The sequence below is a fragment of the Styela clava genome, chromosome 1 (assembly GCF_964204865.1).
Source record: "Styela clava chromosome 1, kaStyClav1.hap1.2, whole genome shotgun sequence".
Lineage (NCBI taxonomy): Eukaryota > Metazoa > Chordata > Ascidiacea > Stolidobranchia > Styelidae > Styela > Styela clava.
In genome coordinates, this window is record NC_135250.1 from 26,298,313 (window position 1) to 26,324,247 (window position 25,935).

The 25,935-nt window shown below is 34.5% G+C and overlaps 2 protein-coding genes across 2 annotated transcripts in view; both read right to left on the reverse strand.

Moving 5' to 3' along the window:
- Nucleotides 1–20,058, reverse strand: part of LOC120335088 (uncharacterized) — a 29,132-nt gene extending 9,074 nt beyond the window's left edge. Inside the window, exons 1-20 of the mRNA XM_078112950.1 lie at nt 19,928–20,058; nt 18,218–18,374; nt 16,554–16,673; nt 15,937–16,067; nt 13,330–13,596; nt 12,443–12,545; nt 11,163–11,277; nt 10,532–10,714; nt 9,990–10,194; nt 8,792–8,897; nt 8,343–8,471; nt 7,381–7,548; nt 6,326–6,453; nt 4,868–4,973; nt 4,217–4,291; nt 3,687–3,775; nt 2,692–2,825; nt 2,014–2,110; nt 645–709; nt 6–140 (exon numbers count right to left, since the gene is read on the reverse strand). Coding sequence (XP_077969076.1) covers nt 6–140; nt 645–709; nt 2,014–2,110; nt 2,692–2,825; nt 3,687–3,775; nt 4,217–4,291; nt 4,868–4,973; nt 6,326–6,453; nt 7,381–7,548; nt 8,343–8,471; nt 8,792–8,897; nt 9,990–10,194; nt 10,532–10,714; nt 11,163–11,277; nt 12,443–12,545; nt 13,330–13,596; nt 15,937–16,067; nt 16,554–16,673; nt 18,218–18,374; nt 19,928–19,985 — 2,571 coding nt within the window. The 5' untranslated portion in view covers nt 19,986–20,058. The remainder of the gene's footprint in view (nt 1–5; nt 141–644; nt 710–2,013; nt 2,111–2,691; nt 2,826–3,686; nt 3,776–4,216; nt 4,292–4,867; nt 4,974–6,325; nt 6,454–7,380; nt 7,549–8,342; nt 8,472–8,791; nt 8,898–9,989; nt 10,195–10,531; nt 10,715–11,162; nt 11,278–12,442; nt 12,546–13,329; nt 13,597–15,936; nt 16,068–16,553; nt 16,674–18,217; nt 18,375–19,927) is intronic.
- Nucleotides 20,059–24,028: 3,970 nt separating this feature from the next.
- Nucleotides 24,029–25,935, reverse strand: part of LOC144422926 (uncharacterized) — a 34,832-nt gene continuing 32,925 nt past the window's right edge. Inside the window, exon 31 of the mRNA XM_078112958.1 lies at nt 24,029–25,860. Coding sequence (XP_077969084.1) covers nt 25,789–25,860 — 72 coding nt within the window. The 3' untranslated portion in view covers nt 24,029–25,788. The remainder of the gene's footprint in view (nt 25,861–25,935) is intronic.

Genomic DNA, 25,935 nt, shown 5'->3' on the forward strand with positions numbered 1-25,935 from the left:
CTCACTTTTCCTGCTTCGATTTCTTTTGCCAACATAACGATTACTTTGCTTTTTTGCTCTAATACCATCTGCCAAAAGTCACCAACGGTATCGGGCAGAGGCCCCTGTGTTGCAATGTACTTGTGTCGTACGTTGTGGCCCTGTGAAAGGATAGAAGGTTGTTGTAACACGATGAAGTTGATTAAATTGTGATCCAGCGTGTGGAATTTTACACATTTCATAGAATTTAACGTTAATTTAAATTTTGATGACATTTCTCATTGCTATTATTCACAACCACCTAAAAAGCAAGACATAATCAATTTTTTTATATAAATAAACTAATTATGTTTTAATGAGGTACAAAAAAGTAACCACGGGACGGATTTTAGGACCACACTTTAGTACCACTTCAAGTTAATCACTTAATTTTTTAAGAACAAAGCCAAATATACGACGAATGCTTCTACCCAAAAAAGCGAATATGCTAAAAATAGGGTTTCAAATTTCCTTTAGAATAGAGAGAATTTTGCAAAATCTCTATATTAATGTATTTTACATTGGATATATCTTAGTAGCGTTTTAAAGACGAAGCTTCAAAAAAAAGTTATGGACTAGGTTTCACAAAAAATACTAAAATAATCAGACCGACAGAGAAAACTTACATTTATGAAACAGGCGTTGATGTAGCCAGACTTTGCCTCGGTTAAAGGAACTCGGGTATCATCGACTAAACAGAGAATGAGAAAAATTATTCAGACATTGCATTATCATTTTTTTGACTCGTGATGATCTTTTTGCCGGAAACTCCTTTGTGTGGCCAACTAACAGACGCAAAGGAATCGGAAGTGAATAGGATTTTTTGGTTGGAGTGAGAAAAAAAGATTGAAAAACTTCTGAGAGTAAGAATATAAAATGTTTTTGATGTCGAAAATACCACGTCGACAAGTCGTAAAAACGTTTGACAAAGACAATAGGCGGACCTAGTCAATTTAGCCAAACGGCATACTTATGCTACCGCATCCGCCATCATAAGACTCTCTATTGCGTCAATAGTAATGACTGAGGAACATTTTTCAACAAACTAACGTATGCAGATAAATACTTTTAATCAGTGGTTTCTAAACTTTTAAGGCTCATGGCCTCCTTCCGGAAGCTTTAAGCACTCGTGGTCCCAGTGTTTTTCTTTCCCGTGGTATTTATAGTGTTATTTTGATTGTTAGTTTCCAAATTCCATTATGTTTAAACAATTCAACACCCTGTGAAGTAACCTTATCAAGCAATGGATCTAGGAAGGACGGGGAGTCTTATTATAAAAGGAAAAGTATTGTGGCCCATCACCAACTGCTCTGTGGCCCCCTTGGTAATCAACGGACCCCAGGTTTGGAACCGCTACTTTAGATGAAATGTGGCGATTATAGCATTGGTTGTCAAATCAAAATGGTAAAGTCCGATAGAAAAATACTATCGGATTAATAAAAGTCGGTTTCAAGTTTTCTAGCTTGTTGAAAGCGCCATTTTCTTTCATACATCAAACACATTCCAAGAAACAGGGAAGTTACGTGCATACTCATTGAATATGCTTTTAAAATATCGTTGAACTTATTGAAAGAGAATCAATAACAAATGAAAAATTTTGTGAATAGTCGAATCGTTGCGTATAAAGTATACAGACTGTACAGTATAATGTATAGAACTCACTAACAACAGGTCCTCTCATTTCAAAAACATATCTAGCCTATGTCATGACGTAAGGTGCATTTGGACAAATATAATACCTAACTTTCGAAGTACAGAATATAACGCGAGTCGTCATTTGAGCTGTACGTAACCCTTTTCTTGGATGATATAATAACAAAAACGGGTTCGCTGATATCACGAGATTCCGAAACGCGTTCGCGAGAACCCGTGCGAATCCCCTGAATCCCACCACGTCATTAACTCTTAGTTAGATGATGACTTTGTCGTAATGGAGGTTGAATCGTTTAATTTTACATAAGATGTAACAATGTAGATGAAAGTAAATGCACCTACATGGCATTATATTTTTATATCGATTTTTCTTCTTCAAAGCCTCGTTCGACGCAAACTTTTTTGTTCCGCCATATTTTGCGGCCTCCTGAAGAATTTTCTACAAACAAATTTTAAAATAGATAATTATGGTCATAGTCAATTTGTTTTTCCATCCAGATGAAAAATTGCAAGCAAAATTGAAAAAAATCACGAACACAAAATTTACTGGAAAAGAGGAACCAAAATTGGTTATCAAGCAGGGAAACTCTAAATGGAGTGCTTATGAGGTGGCGCCGTTGCTAAAAAATGAAAAGTAAAAGTGTGACTTAATACCAATTTGTGACGCCATATTAAAACAAAAAAGAGAGAAAATGTAAAACGCTGTCTGAAGCATTCATTAGAGTTAAAACACAAATTATTGCGCGAATATATTATCAAATATTTGTTACAAGCTATGGTTGTTATGAACGTTATAGGACGTTATAAACGTTATAGGACGCGCTCAGAACGAATTTTTATTCATATTTAATAAAGTAGTTTTTTACATATGTCATCCATTTTTGAATCCATCCACGTCGATGAAGTGTCTCAGAAATTTATTTATTTTGATCCATATTCGGATATCAGAACCATTGATAAATTGCTAACTTTCTCCGGAAAAATCACTAAAATTACAACTATTATTTATCGTTTATTTACCTGAAATTGTTCCAAAAACAGTCTGTTTTCTCTGGCCCTCATAGAGTTGTAAACGTTTTCCAAGTCAGAGACAGAAATTGATGTTTCTGATTTTTTTTCAGCTTTTTTCACATAGTTCACATAAGCGTCTTGTCCTGAATATAAGGTAAAGACTGAGTTAACCCATCTGCTTTGAGTGCAGACTCCGGAGTCCGGGTTGTAAAAAAATTTGACTTTGACTCCAGCTTACAAACTCCAAAAAATCAAAGATTGAACGCAATAATCTTGGCATATGCAAGCCTTCAATAAATATACTGTAGAAGCGTATTCTAAACTTAATTCATTTTGAGTTTCTTTAGAACAGTTTGACTTATTTCTATTTAGAAAGTCAAAAATTCTGACTACAACTCCGGGGAATTTGAACTCTTGACACCGACTCAGGGGGATTTTAAAAGTAAAGCCCAACACGGCATTACAATTACAAGGTAGGGTAGCAATTAATTCAACTGTCAGCCTACTTTTGTGTCAACTTGTATTAATTGTTATTAACCATATTTACATATTTACCAAATTTACAATTAATGCAAAGTCAGACTACACCAAACAAACTCATAAAAACATAACGTTTAAAGCATATCATTGTGGTGCGTAATGGCGTCGCATCTTCGGGGACAACATGAGAGAATTCATTACAAAACGAGAGAATTCATTTAAAAACGAGAGAATTGAGTAAAAACAAACGGTATAGAATGTGTAAAAACACGGTATGACTTCGCTATTGGAGACAGCATACATATGGACTGCTTTCCTAAATTGTTGTTGTTGTTTTCGCTGTAACTGAATAAGATTTTCGCATAAACTAATTCACCAAATGAGTACAAATGTTTGAAGATGGTAGAAGCCTATAGATGGCTATAACATATATTTTGATTTTCAAATTTCCATGAAACCCGATATTTTTTTAGCATTGCTCTCTTTTTTAGACACTATGCAATTAAACATGAAAGTTACAATACCTTCTACTATATGTACTTCATTAGAAATTGGTCTTCGTGGCTGTACAGGAGGCGGGGCTCTTGGGGAATTGTTGCTGGCATGAGGAGCACTGTGCATAAAATAAACGAGATAACTTTATGGAGGAAGTTTCTTGTAATTAAAAATTAAAAAAAAATTCCGGATTTTTACTTGATAAAAAGGGCAGCTACAATTTTCCTAACTTTCGCAACCAACACTTTGTATCCTGGTAGAATTATAGTATGGTTAATCAGTAAGTGGTCTTCGATAGTAATTATACTTTTATAAACCAATTATGGGCAACATTGTATGTAGAATTCACATTGAACCATAAACGAGTTTTACTATACCCAATGTTATTTTTAGATTAAAACCATCGTTTCTCGAACTGATCTCTCTGCCTTCTAGTCGGCCCTCACTGAGTGATTTTCTGAGGTTCACATGAATAGGGCTTCACTAGGTAACAATTGACAATGACTATGAATTGTTGATGTTATAAATTCGTTTTACTACACCATGTGACGATACTTACACATTCGGTGTCGGTGGAACAGGATTTTCAAGTTCCGACGGCTGAACTTCGATTTTCGTTGTTTCGTTGTTTTTTCTGAATGGATTAATTATTAAGTCTTTATTATTGAATTTTTATAAATTACTCTAATTTAAACTAAATTACTCTGTTAAATACTCGTGACAGCGAGCAATTTGTTGCTCACGTCACACTATATTTTATGCATTTCTTGGTGCTTTATCCTGAACAATGAATCTCGTTATGTTAGTGGGCCAGAGGTCATTTTTTGCTTTGAATATGAGTTCCATGGTCTGTATTTGGATGAGACTACTTTAAAGTAACTTTTCAAGCAATCTCGAGTCATGAGAGCCCAAATCTTAAGTATAATCGACCACAACAACATTTGTCACATTAAGATCAAAACGTACCGACAAGCCATGTCAGCTTTGAATCAAACCAATTCAAGTTTTGTATTACGTTTTCTGCTCAAGACAAAAATCTTTTATTTGAGACAACGTAAGTCAAATACAGTCAATGAAAAAAGTACAAGTTAATTGTTACATTTTCTGGTGCGCAAGAGCACGTGGGAAGGTGGAAAAGAGTGAACCGAAGACTCTGGTAATGTCAAAAATAGTTTAAACATTATGAGCTTGTTTATGCACTTTAGTTTACCTTTTTTTCAATATTACGACAGTAATTATAATTCCAACTATAAGAATAAGCACGACCGCGCCAATGATAGCAAATGTCCAGCTAGGTGTTCCGCCGCTTTCGACGCCTGTAAAAATAAAAGTCATTCAGACACATCTATCTTCGGCTAACATTGAATATTCCCCTTCTGACCTATTCAGCCGTAAAAACATGCTTACTCCCACATAGGGCTGTGCATTTTCGAATAACTTGTGATTTCAGAATCGAATCGAATAATTTTTTCGAATCGAATCGAATCTCGAATACTTGAAAATATATAATTGTGAGCGATTTTATTATAGTAATTGGTCCTCTCAACAAATGAATTACTGGAGACATAGAATAAATCACTCAGATAGATTACTGAGCGTTCACACAGAATAACAAACACGTTATATCAATAAGAAAATAGTCATATGTTAGAATTTCGTTAAAAAAATATGACTCCAATAAAAAAAATGGGGAATTCACCTTGAAGATTAGCGGAAAGATAAAAACAAGATGACGGCGATTTGAAATTTAGCTCTGAACCGATTCAAATAATTTACTATTCGATTCGATTATTCGATTCGAAATGCCCAGCCCTACCTCCATATGTACTCTGCATCATTTCACAGTTTCGACATTCGTAAGGAACTGCTCGTTAGAAGTTTATAAACTGGCGTGCTAAGTTTAGTCACATCTCTTACAATTCCGAAGTCGAGTCAATCCCTGAGTTTTACGGTTATTGGAATACGAGTCCGAGTCATTTCTTTTAGATAACTCGAGTCTTCTCAAATGCAAAGCGTTTTTACACCTCGAGTCGCGAGTCAAGTTAGCTCACGGCTCATTTTAAGTCTAGTTTGAGGACAAGTCAATTACTGAGTGGAGTCTCACTGGCGGTTAGTAGAGTACGAGTCACTTCTATTTTCTCCAACACGGCGATCTGTCCATTTATGCAAAGGTTACTAGACGCTTTGCGTTTGCGAGGGAGTTCACGTATTCAAGAGAGGGGTAACTGATTTCTCTCACATTCAAGCCCATACAAATGGAACGATTACCCGAAAAAATCAGCTTTTTTTTTATCCCCGATTAAAATGATTACCGTATGATAGGCCAAGCCCTACCAGATGAATGTAAACTAGCATGTCGGTTCACGTTGTCCTCGAGATTATGATATAAACTATATTCCATTTTTGGCAATAAACTAACTAATAATTTTAAACAATACGAACTACGTAGAAATAAATTTACATAAAAATGCTAACTATCACTCGAAGTGTTTTCCAAACGAAGAATTTCTGGGAAAATCTTGATTCAACTCGCATTCATAATTCTACATTAATCATGGTACGGGATAAACAGAGCACAACATAAGGCATTTAATGGATATACTGAATATTAAAGAAATATTCAAATAATTTAAATTTTTTTTTTTTAGCAATGTATGTTTGAAGATACCTGATTTGATTGAACCTGTTCCTTTTTCACCATTCGTTACTTCTTTTGTTTCCCATTTCAAAGTAATTTCCATGCTTCGAGAGAAGTATACGTAAACACCAGATGGTGTGGAAGTCACAACTGAAACTCTAGAAAAAATGAAACTTTTATTCAAAGTGTTAAACTTTTTGGTACTTTTCACTCTAAAAATATTTTCGAAGTGCTTATATATTTGGCCCTTAATATATAGGAAGAGTACGGAGGATCACAAACTTTACAAAGCTTTGTTCTCATTTAGCAGATCTGATATATTTTGTTATACCACAGGTAAGGTCACAGACATTTGTTGCTCGACGGACGTCAAGTCAAAGATAATCAATTTTATTATGTTTTTTTTCAATATGGCGTCTTCAATCGACACAAGGCTCTTTTGTACACTGAGCGCTTAACTTGGTATTGCGACAAGATGGTCGTTTATAAAAATACTTATATGAAGAATATAAGATTAACGAGTACTAGAATTTTTTCATTCAAATTACTTGTGATATCAGTCTATATAGTAAAGGTACTTTACAGATTATAGACCCTTGTTTTTCAGCATTGCATTGCACAAAAGTCATTAGTTATCTAATTATAATTCAAAGTGTTCGCTGAGTTTCAATAGTACCTTATTAGTAGGTTATTTTCTAAAAAAAAATATTGGAAATGGTAAAATTGTTTTTCATTGTTTTTGCACATCTAGTTTTTTTTTTTTAATTTATTCAAAACAAGATTCTAAATCTATTTCTGTGTTTTCAAAGGTTTTGGCTTTCCACTGAAACGTTTCTTTCTAGTATTGCAGGCCATGCGTAATCCAATTCCTCTTAGGCAGGTAGTGTCACCTTGAATTACCTCATGTCTTTTATCAAGCGTTTTTGACACCTTAATTGCAAGTAAACACATACATAGATTTGCAGTGCGTTAGTGGCCACTTTATGCTTTTACCATTTTAATAATCATTTCACTAATAACGGAGGGCTCCAGCATTTGCTTTGAATCAACTTACTTATGTAGCTTTTTTAATCATATACGCATACTTGTAATCTTCTTCTTTGTTAAATTTTTGACTTCGTCCTACAAATACATTTTCGTCCTGTGCTGATCGTTTCTTTCTTTTTCTTGAATCTTTTTTACCAGTATCGTTTACGTCACATGATGTCTCCGATTCGTCTCCGAGGATGATTTTCATTTTTTCCTCGTCCATGCTGTAATCATCAATGGAGTCGTATCAGACTTGTTTTTTGCCTCACAGAAACAGACAACATAGCACAAAGAGTTTTGTTAATAGGAGATTTTGAAATATTTTCAAAAATCTACCTATATTTTTAATGATTCCATTATCTGTAATATTGTTGGAGATATGTGTATGACGTTCCACACGACATGTTCAACGCAAATAGTGTATTTAATTTGGAAGCCTAATTGGGGTAGGTTTAAGATGCTTCGATGCAAATTCTGTGCTGTATTAACACAACAAAACACAACATGAATTGGTCAAATTCGTGGCATTCACACAATATTAGAATGTTTTCCAACATGATAAATGCAACAGGTGTAATAGTGCTGAAAATGTACACAAAAGCTCAAATGATCAGAAGTTAAATTTGAACTTGAACTAAATGAATGAATTAAATTTGAACTTAAACTGAAGTTAAATTTGTAACTTTTCGTATTGGGTCTAGGTTGGAGTCAGGTAGAAAGTAACATCAAGCGGGCAAAACAATTGTAAAATAAACATCTGGTGACGCTCTAGAAGTATGCGTATTAATATGGAGGGAATTAATTTTATTCGCCTATTTTACATCATGTTGTGTAAAAGGAACGAAACCTATGGGCAGAGGGATATTAAGTTATCTAAAACAAACAGTCCCCGAACCCGTAATAGAACTAAAATAGGGAAAATGGAAATAAAATTATGGCCTAACCCAAACCTGGTACACATTCTACGGGAGTACCCATCTAGCAATGAAGAGATATGATAACAAAATCAAACACCTACCTTGAGACTGGTATGGCCATTGCAATATATTCTCCGTTTTCTGAAGATTTGTTCGCTTCTTTTAAATTGTCCAATGAAACTTTAGCAGCAACCTCCGATCCAGTTTTCCCAACGATCACCAGCATGCAACTGTTCGAATTTATGGAAAGAAGTTAGCAAAAACTTTTTAATATTAAGGATTATCATAAACGTTTTCCTCAAGGTAGTCTGTGTTACTAATATAAATATAAAATTCATCTAAACTTTTGACATAAAAATTTATCAAAGATTTTTTTATTTATCAGTTCTCGATAAAGCCATAATTACTTGGGAATTTTCTTCCAGCACTATTTCTGTCAAGACCATAGCAGTTTAAGGTCGAAGCTCAAAACATTGCTTCCTGCAATAATATATGTTTTTGTATACGAGCATTAACTTATTGCCAAATGCTTTATTTGAGTTGATTGTACCTTACGAGTCCTTTGGTTTCATTTGGTCGCAGCAAGGTCATTTCTTTGGTTCCGTTTTCATTTATGACGTTATTTTCAATAAGGAGAGGAGATACTTTTTCAGGTGCTGTTAAAATATTAGATTGTTATCTCTCAGAGAGTGCTGGAAATATTGACAGTTATTGAATATAAGCAAAAGAAAAAAGGGTTCAAGTAGGGTCCGGTTAATGTGACTTTATAAGCATTCAAAAGGCAATGTCGGTTCATAAAAATAAGAGCATTCTCGAAGAGACTCGAGTCAGTGTTTCAACTCGAGTCAGTGAATCTACTCGAGCCGGGGAATCTAATCGAAACAGTGAATTTACTCGAGTCAGTGAATCTATTCGAGTCAGTGAATCTACTCGAGTCAGTGAATATACGCGAGTCAATAAATATACTCGGGGCAGTGAATCTACCCGAGTCCTTGTTTTTTTCAAATGGTTCAATCTCGACTAACCTACAGAGCGGCTTGACTGAAGTCTCAAAAATATTTTCGATTCGGTTCTATTGAAATGTTGAAAATTGTAAAGCAATAACTCAAACTGGATCGTGCTAGTGCCAAGATAAATGTTATCAATACACACAAGGATAAATCTTATCTTGACTTTCGGTATAACGTTAGATTGCCGCAAGAGGAAGTCTTAGTTTCAATGTGACTCATATTTATTCATTTTGTTCATGAAATATACAATGAGTCGGAAGCGACTTTAAAATCCGTTGTGACAAGAACAAGACTCAAGATTGCGACAAATTATGACTCGACACAAGTCGTGGGGCTTTGTGACTTGACTTAATAATATCAAAAGTGGCCAAAATATAATGTGATGCTGATTCTCTATACCAACTACCTGCTACAACGCAACCAATGTCAGGGTAAAGCCAAATATATATTTTCATTTGTATATCATGATCACATAACATGAAGGGTGACCCAAAAGCAAAATCCGGGTTATTTGGAACATATTCTAGCTATAGAAACGCAACTTTTGTACAAAGCGTCCTGGATTACTGAAACGTTCGGGTACAATCATTCAAAAACAGAAGTTTAAATTTTGAATAAATTATCTTCTCTTTCTAGAAGCGATTAGGAAAGATATGATTTCGATTTTTCGGGGTCAGCCTGTAGTTACAATTGTCAGTGGTTATAATCTCATTAGCTTTATAATACTATCAATTATACCTTTTGGTCTTCCAGTGCAACGCCCACTTGAATCGATTGCTTGACTCGCTCCGACACAATTGAATATTTTTATAGAAGCTGAATAGTTGCGATTTGGGTCTGGTTGAAAGGAATGCAGCGACGATGATGTTACATTGAACGTCTGTGTGTTTAACTGCTTATTGGAATCTCGGGATGTAGCCAAATACGAAGTTAAGTTAACTTCCTGTGAAGTGAAAGGAAAAATTGAGATGGAAAAGTAATGTGACTACTAAACTAATTTTTTGATATTTTCCAATTTAATTTCATTCACTCTATTGTCTCGAGTCGAGAGTCAGAGTCAATATCTCCATTGAAACAGGGAAGTATCTGCTATAAAGAAAGCATTCAAACGTGAGATTGAGGTATCCAAACAACCGAGTAAAAAATTGTGTGCATCCGGAGAGCAAATTATCATCATCATAAAGTAATCTAACTTGGTTGGGGTTTAGTTTGTATACCAGACCATTCTATCTATTCTGAGATGCAATATAAATCAAATTGAGTCAGCGATATATACTTACAACGTTATACGGGCCACCAATCTTTGCACTGTTTGGAAATGTCCAATCGATGACACAAGTTTGATTCTCCTTGATCTGTGTAGTAGACGAAGACTCAGCAGACAACGTTGCTCCCCCTGTTGTTGCGCTTTCGGTGGCGGAATATTCGGGTGGACAATTATCTTTCGTTACACATGCAGTTATCTGAAAAATAAAATTAATATATAATGAAAAACTTGTATTAATATTATATTAAAAAAACGTAAATTGTAAGATGCTGAGAAAATTTATGATGAAAAAGTTCCGACCTTTTGCCATAGGAATAACGGCGCTCCAGTAGTGTGTGTCCCAATATGGCAGTAATTAATTTTGTCGCCTACTCTACATCAAGTTGTGTGACGGAACTGTTGGCAGGGGGTATATACACTTGGCTAACACAGACGGTACCCTAACTCGTAATGGAAATAAAATATGGCAAATCGGAATAAAAATATGAGCCAACCCTAACGTGGTACACACACTGCGGGAGTACCGTAATAACATACATTGACGAGCGCGTTGTATCAAGGCTGTTCTTATTCAAAGAGGAAACTGATTGCAAACAAAATAAATAGAATCAAATAAATCGTTATAATATATCCTTATTGTTTACTTTGATTGTATAGTCTGTGGTAGGCAACAAACTGGATATTAGGGTTGACTGATTCCCAGATGTTGGTGATTCCACCCATTTTGGTGATCCCTCTGGGAATGTAGTTACTTCGACCCTGTGAAACAGAATAGAGTGTACAATAAATTCAGTAAGAGCCATTATATATTTGTAATTAGTGCACACATTAGCATTTGGTTGAAATTATTTTCATCAAGTCATAGCCGACATTGATATATTTGAAAAAAAGGTTTAGTCGCAACACATTAATTGCTAGAGCCTAATGTAAAATAGAAAAGCTTTTGATGAAATTCAGACTATTTGTTAACGAAGTGAACGAAACACGAAGCTGAGGTTAAAGTCAATGCCACTGTAGCGCAAGATCTACCACACTATAACGTAATGTCAACCACGCTATGACATTAGATCTGCCTCAAACTAGTATTACAGCGTGAGGTCTACCTCACTATAGCTAGTACTATAGCATGGGGTCTATCACGCTGTAGACAGGGCTGTGCAAACTTTAATACACGAGGGCCAGATACAAATAACTGGATAAGACCGCGGGCTGCACCTTCACCTAACATAGCTATTCTAGTAGTTCAGACCTAAAAATTTTGATTATTGATCTTGTAACATGCGTTGTTCGCTTTGCACAAGCTCAAATATAGGCAATGCAACGCAATAGCATTGAAATTACTAGAACATACTAGATTAAAAACAAAAACTCGTTTCGCGGATCGCACACCATTGAAAAGTGGAGCTTCTTCGCGGGCCGCACAAGTTTTTCTTGTGGGCCGCATTTGACCCGCGGGCTGCAGATTGCACGCCCCTGCTATAGGGCAAGATCTACCCAAAGCAGGTACTATAGCACAAGATGTACCTCTGCATTCTCTATATCTAATGGATTTCAGTTATTTCTAAACATTTATTCAAAACATAAACACTTAATTTACTGTCGACCCTTGTACAACACAGCCGAAGGACTAGTTAGTGTTGGCTGTCACTCACCTAATGGGCTCATAAGATAAACTTTCCATTCATTCAAACAATACATATATTGATTATAATACAATGATATATTTGTGAGAACTAGTTTTTACAAAATTTGACATCTTGTACGATCGTCTCGGGACTGATTGGGGGCGCAATACAGGGTGTAATAAATATGTCGCTTTATTCAGTATCGAGAACTTACCTAGAGCCACGTTTAAATGTTAAATGTGAAAACATCAGAGAAAAAACAAATTTTGCTTAATTATTAATTATAGAGATAAACTCACTTGTGTGGAAATCCAACAGCATTTGTATGTGGTTGCCATGAGATGATCAAGTTCGAGTTGCAAGTGTTATTCGATATTTGATGGATTGTGGGATTTCCAGCCACTGCAAAGCAAACAAAAAGTAGCAACATATCAAATACAAATCGTCATTGGAGGCGAAATATGAATATAAATCGCTTAGATAAATTTTCGCTGTTGTTGTTATTGTTATTAGGGTGATTGTGGTTGTTAGAAAAACATTGTTTTTCTCCGATACTATGGGACGAATCAATTACAAATTTGTAGTATCTGAAGTAGGTGAAAGTTGTTAGGAGACCATTACAGATTGACCCAAAAACCGGTAACCCATATATTTCTTGATTACTTCTAAGAAAACCGAGTAAATTGTATATTTTTTTTTACACTCAAACTTGTGCGTGTGCTCCATTATTACTCTTTTTGACTAAATATTTCAGCTATTACGTTCACCAATACTGCGCCACCACGCGGAATTTCGTCAGACCAGTCCGCCATTTAAGCCCGTGCCTTCCCTACAAAATTAGCTTTCCAAATAGTTAGTTTTGGGTTCTATGAAATCCAATGCTTCATCAATATTTTATTATATTGTTTTTCAAAGCATCTGGTATTTGTGGGTGTGAATGTTGCTGCTTGATGACCCTTAGAGGGTCATAATTAATGTTGAAAATGAATAATTCTTCTGTGCACATTTCTGAGGACACCAAAACAATTGACTAACTGATCACAGAAATACGTAATTTCCTATCTCTCAATCACCTCTATTACGCTTTCTCGCCGAATTTTTTAACAAACCGCATTACCGCAGTCGGCCCTACCATATCGGCACAGATGCGCGTTCTTCTTGTCTATATACTATTGAATATATTCACCTCCATATGATTCTGTTTCCCCATGTTCCCAACTGTTGCTCTTAAAATAATAACAACTATATGATCCCGCATCTGCAATATTTGCGTTTTGAAGATGCAACGTTGCTGATCCAGTTTGTATCGTTTGATAAACTCTACTTGTAGATTCGGTTGATACTTTGTTAGATGCTTTGTGCCATTCAACTTGTGTCGCAGTGCTGCAGTGCGGTGAACACGTTTTCTGGTTTTCATTGGTGGCTTCTATTCTAACGTAGGGACCCGGAAATACTGTTAAAACAATATTAAGTGAGATTATATTTTTTAGAATATACAACACAAAATCTTATTTCCCAATGCAAGGTTGACACCACACGATCACAACCAATGAAAATCAGCCAGTATTTACTATGAATGCTTTCATCGCTATTCATGTATTTTGTAGTTCAAATGAAAGTTTTCAGGTGTAGTTTTTATAATTGGATATGAAGAGAACATGTGGATTGTTTTGCTGAATTCTTGTTCGATTTTCTCCTTAACTAATGGAGACCAAAGTACTTAAAATGGGTGAATCGACTCGAAGACGACTTCAATTTTTTTTATTTTTTATTCGCTTGCAGTTTACGGGAAACCAATATTGCAGCCCAAATGTTTCATTCTGTCATGCTTGGCCGCCTCTGTATCATTTTTCAACAAACTCGGCTTTTAAAACAAAAATCTAAATTCTTATTTTGAATTACTATTGTGCGAGCTCTTCATTCGGAGCATATAGAAATGATCGGTCTAAATAGGCGTTTTCTACTACACTCCATCGAACAAGCATTCGTTTAGATACCAAATCTATCCCAGTTCAAGTACATTGACAGTCTACCAAACTCATACTAAAAATCTTTAATTTAATTAGACGACAACATAATTGAGTCATAGTGGATGTTAGATTGTATTTGTACGAAAAGGGTACACGAAGCGATTTTAAAATGGCGTTCAATATATATGACGAAACACGTCATATAGCGAACTGTGATAATGCTTTCTATTTTACAGCGATATGTCCAACAGAATATTATAATACATTTTAATATTATCCCGCATCTAACCTTTCATATTTTTTATGCTCAATATATTTAAGGAATAGTTATTTTTAAAATCAGGTTTAGATTGTGTATGCGCAAAGATGAAAACTTTGAATGGGTTTCGATCTATTCAAATCAAATATAAAGGCTCACTAAACGGTGCTCCGGAAGTATTCGTACCAAGATGACGCACAATCTGAACAACCCCAACCTGGTAAACATACTATGTTCAGGTTGTGCGCCATCTTGGTACGAATACTTCGGGAGCACCCACTAAACATATAGAATGATCACTTGGATTTTATATCAAATAATTCTATTTAGACCTTTCCTGAGTCACCAGTAAGTTTAACACAGAATTTGATTTTGGCGCGACGTATGTGCTTGATCGGGTTTATTAGAATTAATTGTATTTCCGTAATTATTTAAAATTAAATTTAGCTCAATAAGATATTGGTTCTTGACAATTTTTTTAAAAAGTTCGGTCTAATTCTTTCAAATCTCTATTATTTATACTTTTATTTCTCAACGCAAAGTATCTTCCCTTTCAATCAATAATTACAAAAATGGTCGAAACATGGGCGTAGAAATTAGTTAAGACTAAGAACATTCCCAATTTTATCTAATTCAAGCAGGTGGGTGCCCAGAATCTCCGCTGATACACAAGTCCGCCGCACTTCGGTAAACCGTCACATCCTCGCTATATTGAACCTACAACAACAATGTACTGCAGTGACCGAGATACCGAAACTGCCAGTTCATTTGAGAGCTGGGCGTCTCGTCGAAACCTTTTTGTGGGCGGTATATTGCAGCTAATAATTAATCACGTTCACTAAAATTTCTACGGATTCCCCAAGGAGATGAAAAATGGTCGGATCGGTCCAACAGTTTAGAGTTAAACGCTGTACAGCTAAACACAAAGACAGACAGGCCGACGGACAATCATGCAGATCAACAGAACGACAAGAACAATAGTTTTCTAGGGTGGAGATCCATGAATATCAGAGTATGTTGCTACTATATACTTAACTATAAAGTAGAATAAAAAAAATGTTTTATCAATATTACTCGGTATACACTTTTAGCCCCTGACATTGCGGATTCTTCAGACCACAAGACGGTTTAAGTTATAGTTTTGTTTTACATTCTTCCTGTGAGTTTAAAAATAATAATATATAAATACGTACGGATTCATACGACATTTGGGCTTAGATTAGGTTGTTCTATGATTATGGTTGTACCGGGGTCGCAGGTTTTCGGTCTATGTCACTACTGTGGGGAGTAAATATCCGTAAAAATATCCATAAATATTCGTGAATATAATATTGGTATTTTTACTTTTTTATAAACTTCCACGGCTAACGGGAAGTCAAAATCATCCCTCAAACCGATATATGCCACCTAGTGATTTAAAAAGGCCGAGGGCAAAACGTCTGTGAACTTTATTATTCAAGCGCATTTTTGCACTTGCAGTGTACTAAGTTACAGTTTACGTACTGGTTTATTTAAATTCTTATTGGAAGAGAAATTATAACAAACAATCATGAAGTAATATTACTTTTCTGGCAAATGTAGTAAAAGTTTTCATCACAAGATACATCAACCCACAGGTACGTTTGTCTGCCAACTGCCAAACAGTCTTCAACAGCAGAATTGGTTGAAGTCTCACCATTTGGTTGATTAACTTTCCTGATAAATTCAAATGTCGTAACAAGACCAGTGTTATTGCTTAAATTATTACTTTTTTCAAAATTTAACAAATGAAGCCATTCAAAACTAACCATGTTAAACATTATTGTTTTATGATCTACTGTGCTTGCTATTACAACCAACTATTTCGTAAACAGGTGAGGTTTAGAAATACTTAAAAGGGAAAGATGGAAAATTTCCAATCGTCGTCGTGAAATGTGAGACTACTGGGTATACCAGATCAAATCTACGAACTTATATATATTTTTAATATGCATATTATAAAATTCACAGATTTATTACAAATATTTAAATTCATATTCGGCCAAAGAATTTTGTTAAACAGCTACTTTTTTTTTCACAACAATAAACTCGTTTTTACTAGTCAGGAGATTTCCAATGCCTATCACCGTACATTGCCAATACAATTGAGATAAAAACGAAAGCGGTCCCTCTAAGTATTGTATGAAATGAACAAGAACAAACCAGTTTTGATATCCTGCTTCGTTTTTCATGATCACATCAGTACCATCTTGCCATTTCCAATCTTTTTCTGTATCTTTGTCGTTTCCACCGATATAAAAGGTGTTAACCTCATGCTGTATGCTAAGAATATATAGATTTTATTAGTTTTTTCCTACCAAAGTACGAATCCCTCAACTAAAAATAGAATGAGAACTCGAGCGATATGGACGAAATATCTGTAATCGGCTAAAATGTTTTAAAGAATAAATTTTAAATTGGCGCTAAAACATTGCGCTTCTTAAAAATAAGAACTCAAATTTTATTATAAATACAGCAGTGATTTTACGCCTGATAGTTCGAAGCAAACAATGAATGAAAGTAAAATATCAAAATATTGTTGTTTGAATAGTGGTTACACCGTCGTTTATGCATTTCTGCACATAAATAAGTTTCGGGTTCTTCAGAGTATTTATAGTTCAATACAAATATACTAATAATGGGTATATCTGTACCGAGTGGCATGGGTGTCAAGTCGTGTCAAGTCCGAGTTTGAAAATGAACCAAGTCGGCAGGTGAGACTTACATTCTGAGTTAAAACCTAACCTTTTCCTCGTCCAACCTAATCTATCTTAACCTGTGACAGATTTTTGTATTTTGCTAACGTCATCTAAAAATGAAGTGTTGTTCAATGCAGGCTGATACAAAAACTAAGATATTTTAACAAAGTTTAAATTCAAAGATTGCATAATAAGATACTAGAATTTGCTTATTTTTAAGTATGCTCTTATATCGTAACAAAATAATATTATCATTTATTCATAGTCAGTGGTTCAAAAGTCTCACCTAACGGTTATCCATTCGAGCAGATTATTTCGCGAGAATGAGATATTATTTTTCAACTGTCCTACACATTCCGTACAAGTTGAAATGCATTCCACTAGCTCATAGTTTTTTTAATTATCGGAACACACACCCCTAATTGTTGTGAACAGGATTGGGGATTTTCATATGTTTTCACTGGATTCAAGTGGAACTTTGTGATGCCGGAATTGGCGTGCGCGCACCTCAGGTTGAGAGCAACTACTCTAAGGCATAGATTGATGACTTGTTGGGACACAATTTCAGAAGAGACCATATGTGCCTGAAGTCATATAAAGTCATGTTCCGATCAGACCGAGGCGTATAGTGAAGGTAAAAGGAGGATATATCAAAAAATAACAATGAATTCTATTATTCATCTTTATACTGCTATTTTCTGCAAAATAATTTCTTTCTTTCTTATATTTGTATTGTTGATATTTCGATCAACATTTGTCTACGCTTGGTCTGATCACCCTGCATTTCAATTGATGTTCTATTATTTTTTCCAAACGTTCTAAAGAGCTACACACAAAATAGCTTATATACCACAGAAATCTATGACAACAGCCTGTGGGTCCAGGATCTCCGCTGCAGACAGAACGACTTACTTAGAATAAGGGTCACCTAGAATGGAGATCTAATATATATGGGAAGTTTTGGTTTTATATATCTATGGGAATGTCACCAGTGTGATAATTTCATCATACACTAGGTTTTAGCACAACATTAATGATCAGGAAGTCGAAAACCGATTTGATTGCTTTTACGATACCAAAAATATACATTTTGAATAAATTAAAATCAAGATAGTAATCTCGACTTACTTGAATGCTGAATTTATGACTGTCGTTATTTTCTGATTGTTAACTTTAGCCAAGTAACCTCCCAATCCTTCACATGAAGATTTTGCCTTGTTGTAGGTTTTATGTTGTTTGAAGAAAAGAAGTTCAAACCCATCAACACATTCTTTCTTCCACGGATCTAAAAGAAATCGTAAAAAGCACCAATTTAAATCAGCTAATTTCCTAATATTTTTAGTTGTATATTTGTCAATTGCAATCGAAATCTTAATTAGTTAAGCAGATTCATAACTAAAACATGTCGGCTATAATCAGTGGTAACATTTGGGAGGTTCGGGCGAACCTGTTCTTAGAATATTGCGATATCAGCGAACCCTAGTTTTGTTTTTTTGAATTAATATAGAAAGCATCTTTACATTCTCTCACGTATATCAAATGGGAAGCCATGTCACACGTTGTCCAAGCAATAAAAAATACAAGATAAAAGATAACGACATTTTTATCTCGTTAAAATTTCCGTATGAGTTATTTTGTGGCTTCGCTCTAGCTGGCTTGACTTGCGTTGTAAATAATATGAGGAGAGAAACTTGCATTTTTTATGGGAATATAGACTGATAAATCTACAATTCAGTATGGGAGCAATGGATGAGGGATTCAAGTTACGGGCTATATAATTTGCTGGGGCCGCGTTTTATCCCTAAAGGAAAGTTTGCATTTTGATACTAACAGTGGTTTAGTCATATTCAATACTTTTATTGAGTAACCAACTCAAGTGTGCAAACAATGCTCTGAAGCAGGGGTGGCCAACCTACTTGGGACCGCGATCAACTAAAATCGTCAAAATAGCTCGAGATCGACTGATGAGTAATAAGGTCATACACCAAAAAATGAGTTGAATATGCAGATAGTTGCAGTTGCACACACGCATACAAGGAATTCCGCCGCTGCCAATAAGCATAGTACATTGAGCGCGTTTTTAATGAAATCGCCAAAAATTCGTATTTTTCACGTCCCAATCAATTTGTTAATTTGATTATATAATTATACTTGAAATAAATGGTTCATCAGTTGTTTGAGATTTATCCAAATCATACACTTAAGAAATAAGACCTGCCTAATTTTTAGCCGTATATAAGTGTTGAAAATTCTTCAAAAAGCCCAAACGAGTATTCATGTATTATCTGAACAGCAAAAAATAAATATTCCCAAACCATAAATGTTACATGACTGCTCAAGCTGCTCGCTTGAAATTAGAAAGAATTGGGAATTCTGATGCCAATGCGAGTAAGATAAATACTTTCGCACACGGCAGAATTTATTGTGCGATCGTTCGTCAGTCGAGGCACACGATATTCGGCAAGTTAATTTCTTAAATTTGGCAGCGCAAAAACCGTACTTTGTTATGTAATAATATGCTCTATCTGCCTTGCCCATGTTCAAATACTTCATGTGTATACTGATCTCATCGTATTTTGCACATACACACAGTACTGTGTTATTTTTGTTTTAAAAGCACACAACATACATTGCATGAAACTGGTTCAAGGCAAAATTTCGAGGTATGTTACCAAATTCTCAGACGTGGCGACGCGATCGACTACTCAAGACGCCGCAATCGACCGGCCGATCGCGATCAACGTGTTGGCCACCCCTGCTCTTGAGTTTAACGGAGAGGAATTTAGTATGTTTAAAACTATTTCGATTTATCAGATTTTTTTATAAAAAGTCACTTACCCTGAGCTGATGCAATAGTGATGATCCACAGGAGCAAAAAAGCCCCGAGATACTTCATCTTGAAAAGTACTTGTCTATTCCATTGAAAATAATACTAGGTTTTGAAAAATTTCACAAAATTTATTTTACTGCTATTGAATAAAAATATTATTTAAGTTAAGTCGATAAAATTTCATCTCCTATCAGGTTGATCACCCCTTCATCTCTTTCTCTACACTGGGTGTCTTAAAAATGTGGTGACCCACTCTATAATGATTACTCTAATCCCCGTCAAAGTATTACATCTAACCTAAGTTAGAACATAGCATGAATTCCAATTCACATACTCACTTATACCACGTAGTTTCCCTAATATTTATATAGAACTCAGAACAGAAGACAGGCGTGCAAAATGGGCCAAGACATCGCTTCCATTCTCTCTCTTTGTTAAGATTGTAAAGACCGAGTAAATTGACACATCAGTTGAAGATTTCACATAAATAAAAATTTTCTCAGAAGAATATATAACAACATAACAACATAACAACACCCCAAACCAACATTATTCAGGGTGTCCATAAAATCCCTTTACAATTTCAATTTCGTTATGAGGTCAGTTCTCAATATATCGTTTTCAATCAGTAATTTTTCAAGTATTTTTACTTCATTTAATACATCTGTAAGAGCCAAAACAATTTATGGTATCGATAAATTCTCTATGCAAAATTTTGTAATACTTTATGGACACCCTATATTACTATGTTGACTAAAGCACGTAATCTCAACCTCATGAATTAGTTTGGTGTCAAATGGGTTCATTAACTTCCTAGACCAAGGGTGTGCAAACTGCGGCCCGCAATGGAATATTGTGCGGCCCGGGGAGAAGGGCTTATTGTGAATGGTGTGCCCGCGAAACGAGTTTTTAGTTTAGTTATTCTGGTACGTGCTAGCAATTCCAATCCCCTTGCGTCGCAAAGATATACGTGTAAACGAATGCCAGTGTCATATTAGCAAAACTAGCTAGCAAAAGCATTTTTTGTACTTTAAACTACTAGAATTTATACCTATAAAAAAGTGCGGCCCGCGGCTCCACCTAATTACTTAAATCTGACCCTCCTGTATTAAATGTTGCACACCCCTGTCCTAGACAAAAAAATGACAGAGGTCGTCCGAAAGCATGCTCGAATCCAACAAAACGACAGATAGTGCAGCTTAATTTATGACAATACTTTTGCTTTATTATACAAAGTTCGTGTTGCACACTAACTCAAATATATTTCTGTAACGTTTCGTCAGACCAATATCGCAGAAATAGCAATATACATTAATCTAAGTAAAGAGCATCCTACTCTTATGAAGCAGCCAACAAGCTCTTATACAATAACATGGGTATGGTATAACTAATATAAATGAATCATGTATCGTATCCTAGGACCTAGACCATATTTCAAACAACAAATTACTGGTTGTTGTTTTTTGGATATTGAAAAGCGGATGACGTTTATGAGAAGCGTGGGCTCTTATCTAAATAATAAACGTACGTATAATTATATCATAAAATCTCGAAACGACTTTTTTGAATTTAGTGTATTAATACATATGAATTATTTGTCTATAAAGTATGATTTATTTTTTTGAAATGCGAGTAAGCTCAGCGTACTGGAATGATGATACAATCAGAATAGTTAATGAATATTCAAAGCCTGAAACCACAAAATACTAAACGAGAATATCGGTCGGAGACCGATGACTTATCGATCGAAACTGCAGTTTCAATTCCTGACCCTATAGTGACACCGCATGTCCCATCACTAATTAATTAACAACTTTTTTTGCGATGTTGTAAGTTTTACGTTGTTTGTAAAAAAGCAGTTCAAACCCATCAACAGATTCTTTCTTCCAAGGATCTAAAAAATCGTGAAGGCACCAATTTAAATCAGCTAATTTCTTGATATTATTAGTTGTATTTTGTCAATATCAATCTAAATCTAAATTAGTTTTGCAGATTCATTGCCAAAGCATGTCGAATACAATCAGTGGTGACAGTTGGAATGTTCGGACGAATATGTTCTTAAAATATACCAATATCAGCAAACCCTTGTTTTTGTTTTGTAAATTATTATAGAAAGCATTTTTTACATTCCCTTGCTTATGACAAATGGGGAGCTAATTCACACGTTGTCAGAATACAAAGTACAAGTAATAAAAATCCGATTTCTTTTTAATCCCGTTCAATTTTTACGTATGAGTTTTTTGTGGTTTTGCTCTAGCCGACTTGCGTTGTAAATAATATAGGGACCGAAACTCCTATTTTCTATGGGAATATTGACTGATAAATCTACAATGCAGTATGAGAGCAATGACTGAGTGATTCAAGTTTCGGACTAAACAATCGGGCCTCGTTTATACCTAAGGAAAAGTTTGCATTTCGACACCAACAGAGTCAAATTCGATAATTTTCCAAGAATTTGGTTTATGAGATGAAGTACTTTTATTGCGTCACCACTTCAAGCGTGCAAACAATGATCTAAAGTTTAAGAGAGTAAGTAATTTAGTATGTTTAAACATATTTTAATTCGTCAAATTTTATTATAAAAAGTCAATTACCTTGAGCTGATGCAATAGTGATGCCCCACAGAAGCAAAACAGCCACGATATACTTCATATTGAAATGTACTTAGTATGTCTATTCCATCGATATTAGTTTTAGGTTTCAAAATTTTTCACAAAATTCATTCTACTCCTATTGAATAAAAATGAAATTTAGGTGAATGTTACGTTGGTAAAATTTTATCGGTATCAATTTATGTTGATCCCCCTTTCATCTTTCCCTCTGCACTGGCTGTCTCAAAAAACGTGATGTCCCATTTCATATTATTACTCTAACTCCCGTAGAAGAATTACATCTATCCTAAGCCGGGAACATGAAATTAATTCTACTTTACATGCTTACTTTGACCATGCAGTTGTCTTATATATATATATATAGGGTGTCCATGAAGTCTTTAAACATTTCCTAATTATAAAGACAATTTATCGATACCATATGTTGTTTTGACCTTCACGAATGTATTAAATAAAGTGTGAATACTCAAAATAAAATCTGATTAAAAAAAAAACACAAACTTGGTTAAGATATATTGAGAACTGACCTCATAACAAAAAAAAATAACTGTAAAGGGACTTTATGAACACCCTGCCATTTTACGGAGTACAAACTACGGCGTTTTTAGCGACATGTCGCTTACAGATCGGAAAATCTATTTCTGAAAACAAAAGGTGTCTAGATTTAAAAAATAAAATTCCACGCTCACAAAATGAGTGTACTTTTAACAAATAAAATTTTAGAGACTATACCGGAATATGTGGTGACCAAGGAATTCCTAAATATATATTATAATTGAAGATCCGATACGTGGAAACAGAGATCTGCGTTTGTATATATTGATAGTACTAATAATTCTATGTCACGTTATATCTCTGTCGACTGAAGTCTATTTATGGCATACATTTAAAACTCTCCGCTCACAAAGCTCTACCGTATTATATATGCCTTCAATATCCCAATATCCGAAATAGCGACAGTAGCTGTATGTGTTATATAACAGTTTCCTGATCAGACGAAAGCGCTCTCTCAGTAGAAATACTATTACGAGCAGCTTCATGTCTTTATTTAACCACCGAGTATATTGGTGAAAAAAGGCGCGGAGATTGGTGAGTCACATTTTTGCTGTAGACTCGTGTAAGACTGTGAAATCGAAAAGTTCATACGACTTCGAATTTTTGATCTTTCTTTTATCAATCATGCGAATCCGAAACAGATTCTAGATTCAAAAAAACAAATTGTTGACTCCGGATCCTTATTCTGGTATCTGGTAAAAAGTTTGACTCCATTTTAAACTTTCCAATGCAAGATGAAAAAGTTTGCAATTCCAGTTGCAAAATTTGGCCTCGAATCTTAACGTGTAACATGTCGACTCTCACACCTTATTCCGGGTACAAAACTGGGACTTGGATAATTTGCGACAGAACTTCAAAAATACGATTCTATAGGATTTTACTATCTCAGTAACAGTCTCACTGCTTCGGGTTATCTCTCAGCTGATGACTGCCGTAATACTGCATTGATCGTTATATACAATATACTGTGCAACCAGATTACATTGTAATAAAACATAAGATAATATGAAGCATATATATATAAACTAATGATTCTAAAAATAAATCAAATACGACATATTGATACAATTAACATCAAACATTTTCTCATATAAGTAGAGTAGAGTAAGCAAATCAACTTGATTTATAAGATGCAATTGGTTGATTTTTCCCAGGGGAGAGGCAAAGTGATGAAAGATCTCAGTCATGTGGCAGTTTACGGCCTTTCAGTCGGTTACCAGATCATATTGGGTACGGGAGTAGATAACCAGGTATTTGTTTCATGGACATGATCATTCTGGTGACCATATATAATCATATTGTTGTTGTCCAGTTTTAATTGTATCTAATTAATTTTTTTTGGTACGAAATTCGAAACTTTTTTTTTTTGACATATTAGTGAACTTGAAATATAACTTTGAGTTGGTATATCTTGCATGGTTTCAAATTAAAGAATTTCCTACCTCCCACTCTCATTGTATTTCTACACTTTTTCGACGAGGATAGAAATTTTACTCTTGAACCAATTATATAATATATATTACGTATAATATTGCTTTTGAATAATATTATTTTCAATATATTTGAAAATAAGGAAATTGTTTTGACACAATACAATACCTAAGAGTATCTTTTGGAATGTGTTTTGAGTTGGTGCCATGATATTCGAGAAAATAATAATTTATATACCTAATTCATATTTGTTTCATTTTGACACCTGAAGATGTCTTATGTCCTATAAGATGTCCATGAAGCACGCAATAACATTAAACATAATTCAGGGTAAATAAATATTTTTTTCACTAATGAAACCCAAAACTAATTTCTGCTTATTTTTTATGTGCGCATCATGGGGTAAAGAGCTAGGAAAATACGAACTGAGCATTGATTAAATATAGTACATAGTATATACTGTGCAACCATATTGCATTAATATAAAACAAATATTTAGTAAGATCAAGAATATCTGAACTAATAATTCCGAAAATAATTCAAACACTCTACAACTTGTTGATACAATCAACATCAAACATTTTCTTATCTAAGTAGAGTAGTAGAAGCAAAATAACTTAGTTTATACGATGCATAAAGTTGCATAAAATTTTGACAATGCATAGTCTGGTTATATTTTTAACAGTGGCAATAAACAATGGCATAGCATGAGATTTACAGTCAGACACGAATATAAAAATCTAACGTTATGAAAAAGGCAGTGGTTGGTTTACTACCGTTACATAGTACAGTTATTCACAACAAAACACAATAAAAATTTGTTTGATGGTACAGAATTAAGCATTTAGTCTGTTTTAAGAAGGTACAAACACAACATATTTAGATGAGAATACTTGGTCTTTTGGAATATTAAAGCATAAGTTGACGTCGGGGGTTATATTTTGACGTCACTTTCATTATTTTTTTTATTTTTATTTTTATTTTTTAAAACAACTGCACTAATATAAATTACAACAAATTTTGCTTGTTTTCAAAATTTTTCTCGTATATCATTATTTACGTTCCATTCACGTATTTTCAACCTGTTTCTGAATAAAACATACTTTCGCTTTTCTTATTTCTATCTAATTTGTAGCTTATTATTAGCTAGTTATTTTTGAGATGTACGTAAAGACTTTTTAAGTTCTAAATAGGGGGCGGGGCTTGAAAAGTTCGAGAACCAATAAGGGAGTCCAGTGATTACATGCCGTCCCATTCAAACGATGCAACGTTTAGAAGTTTGAATAAAGATCGAAGGATCTCAGATATTCGATGATTGCTTGATAGCAGAACTTGTATTGATCCTGAAATAAAATAAGCAAATTTAGTGTACTGTTTTTAATTCGGAGTTATCTTTAAAAATGTTAGGACGAGGTTCA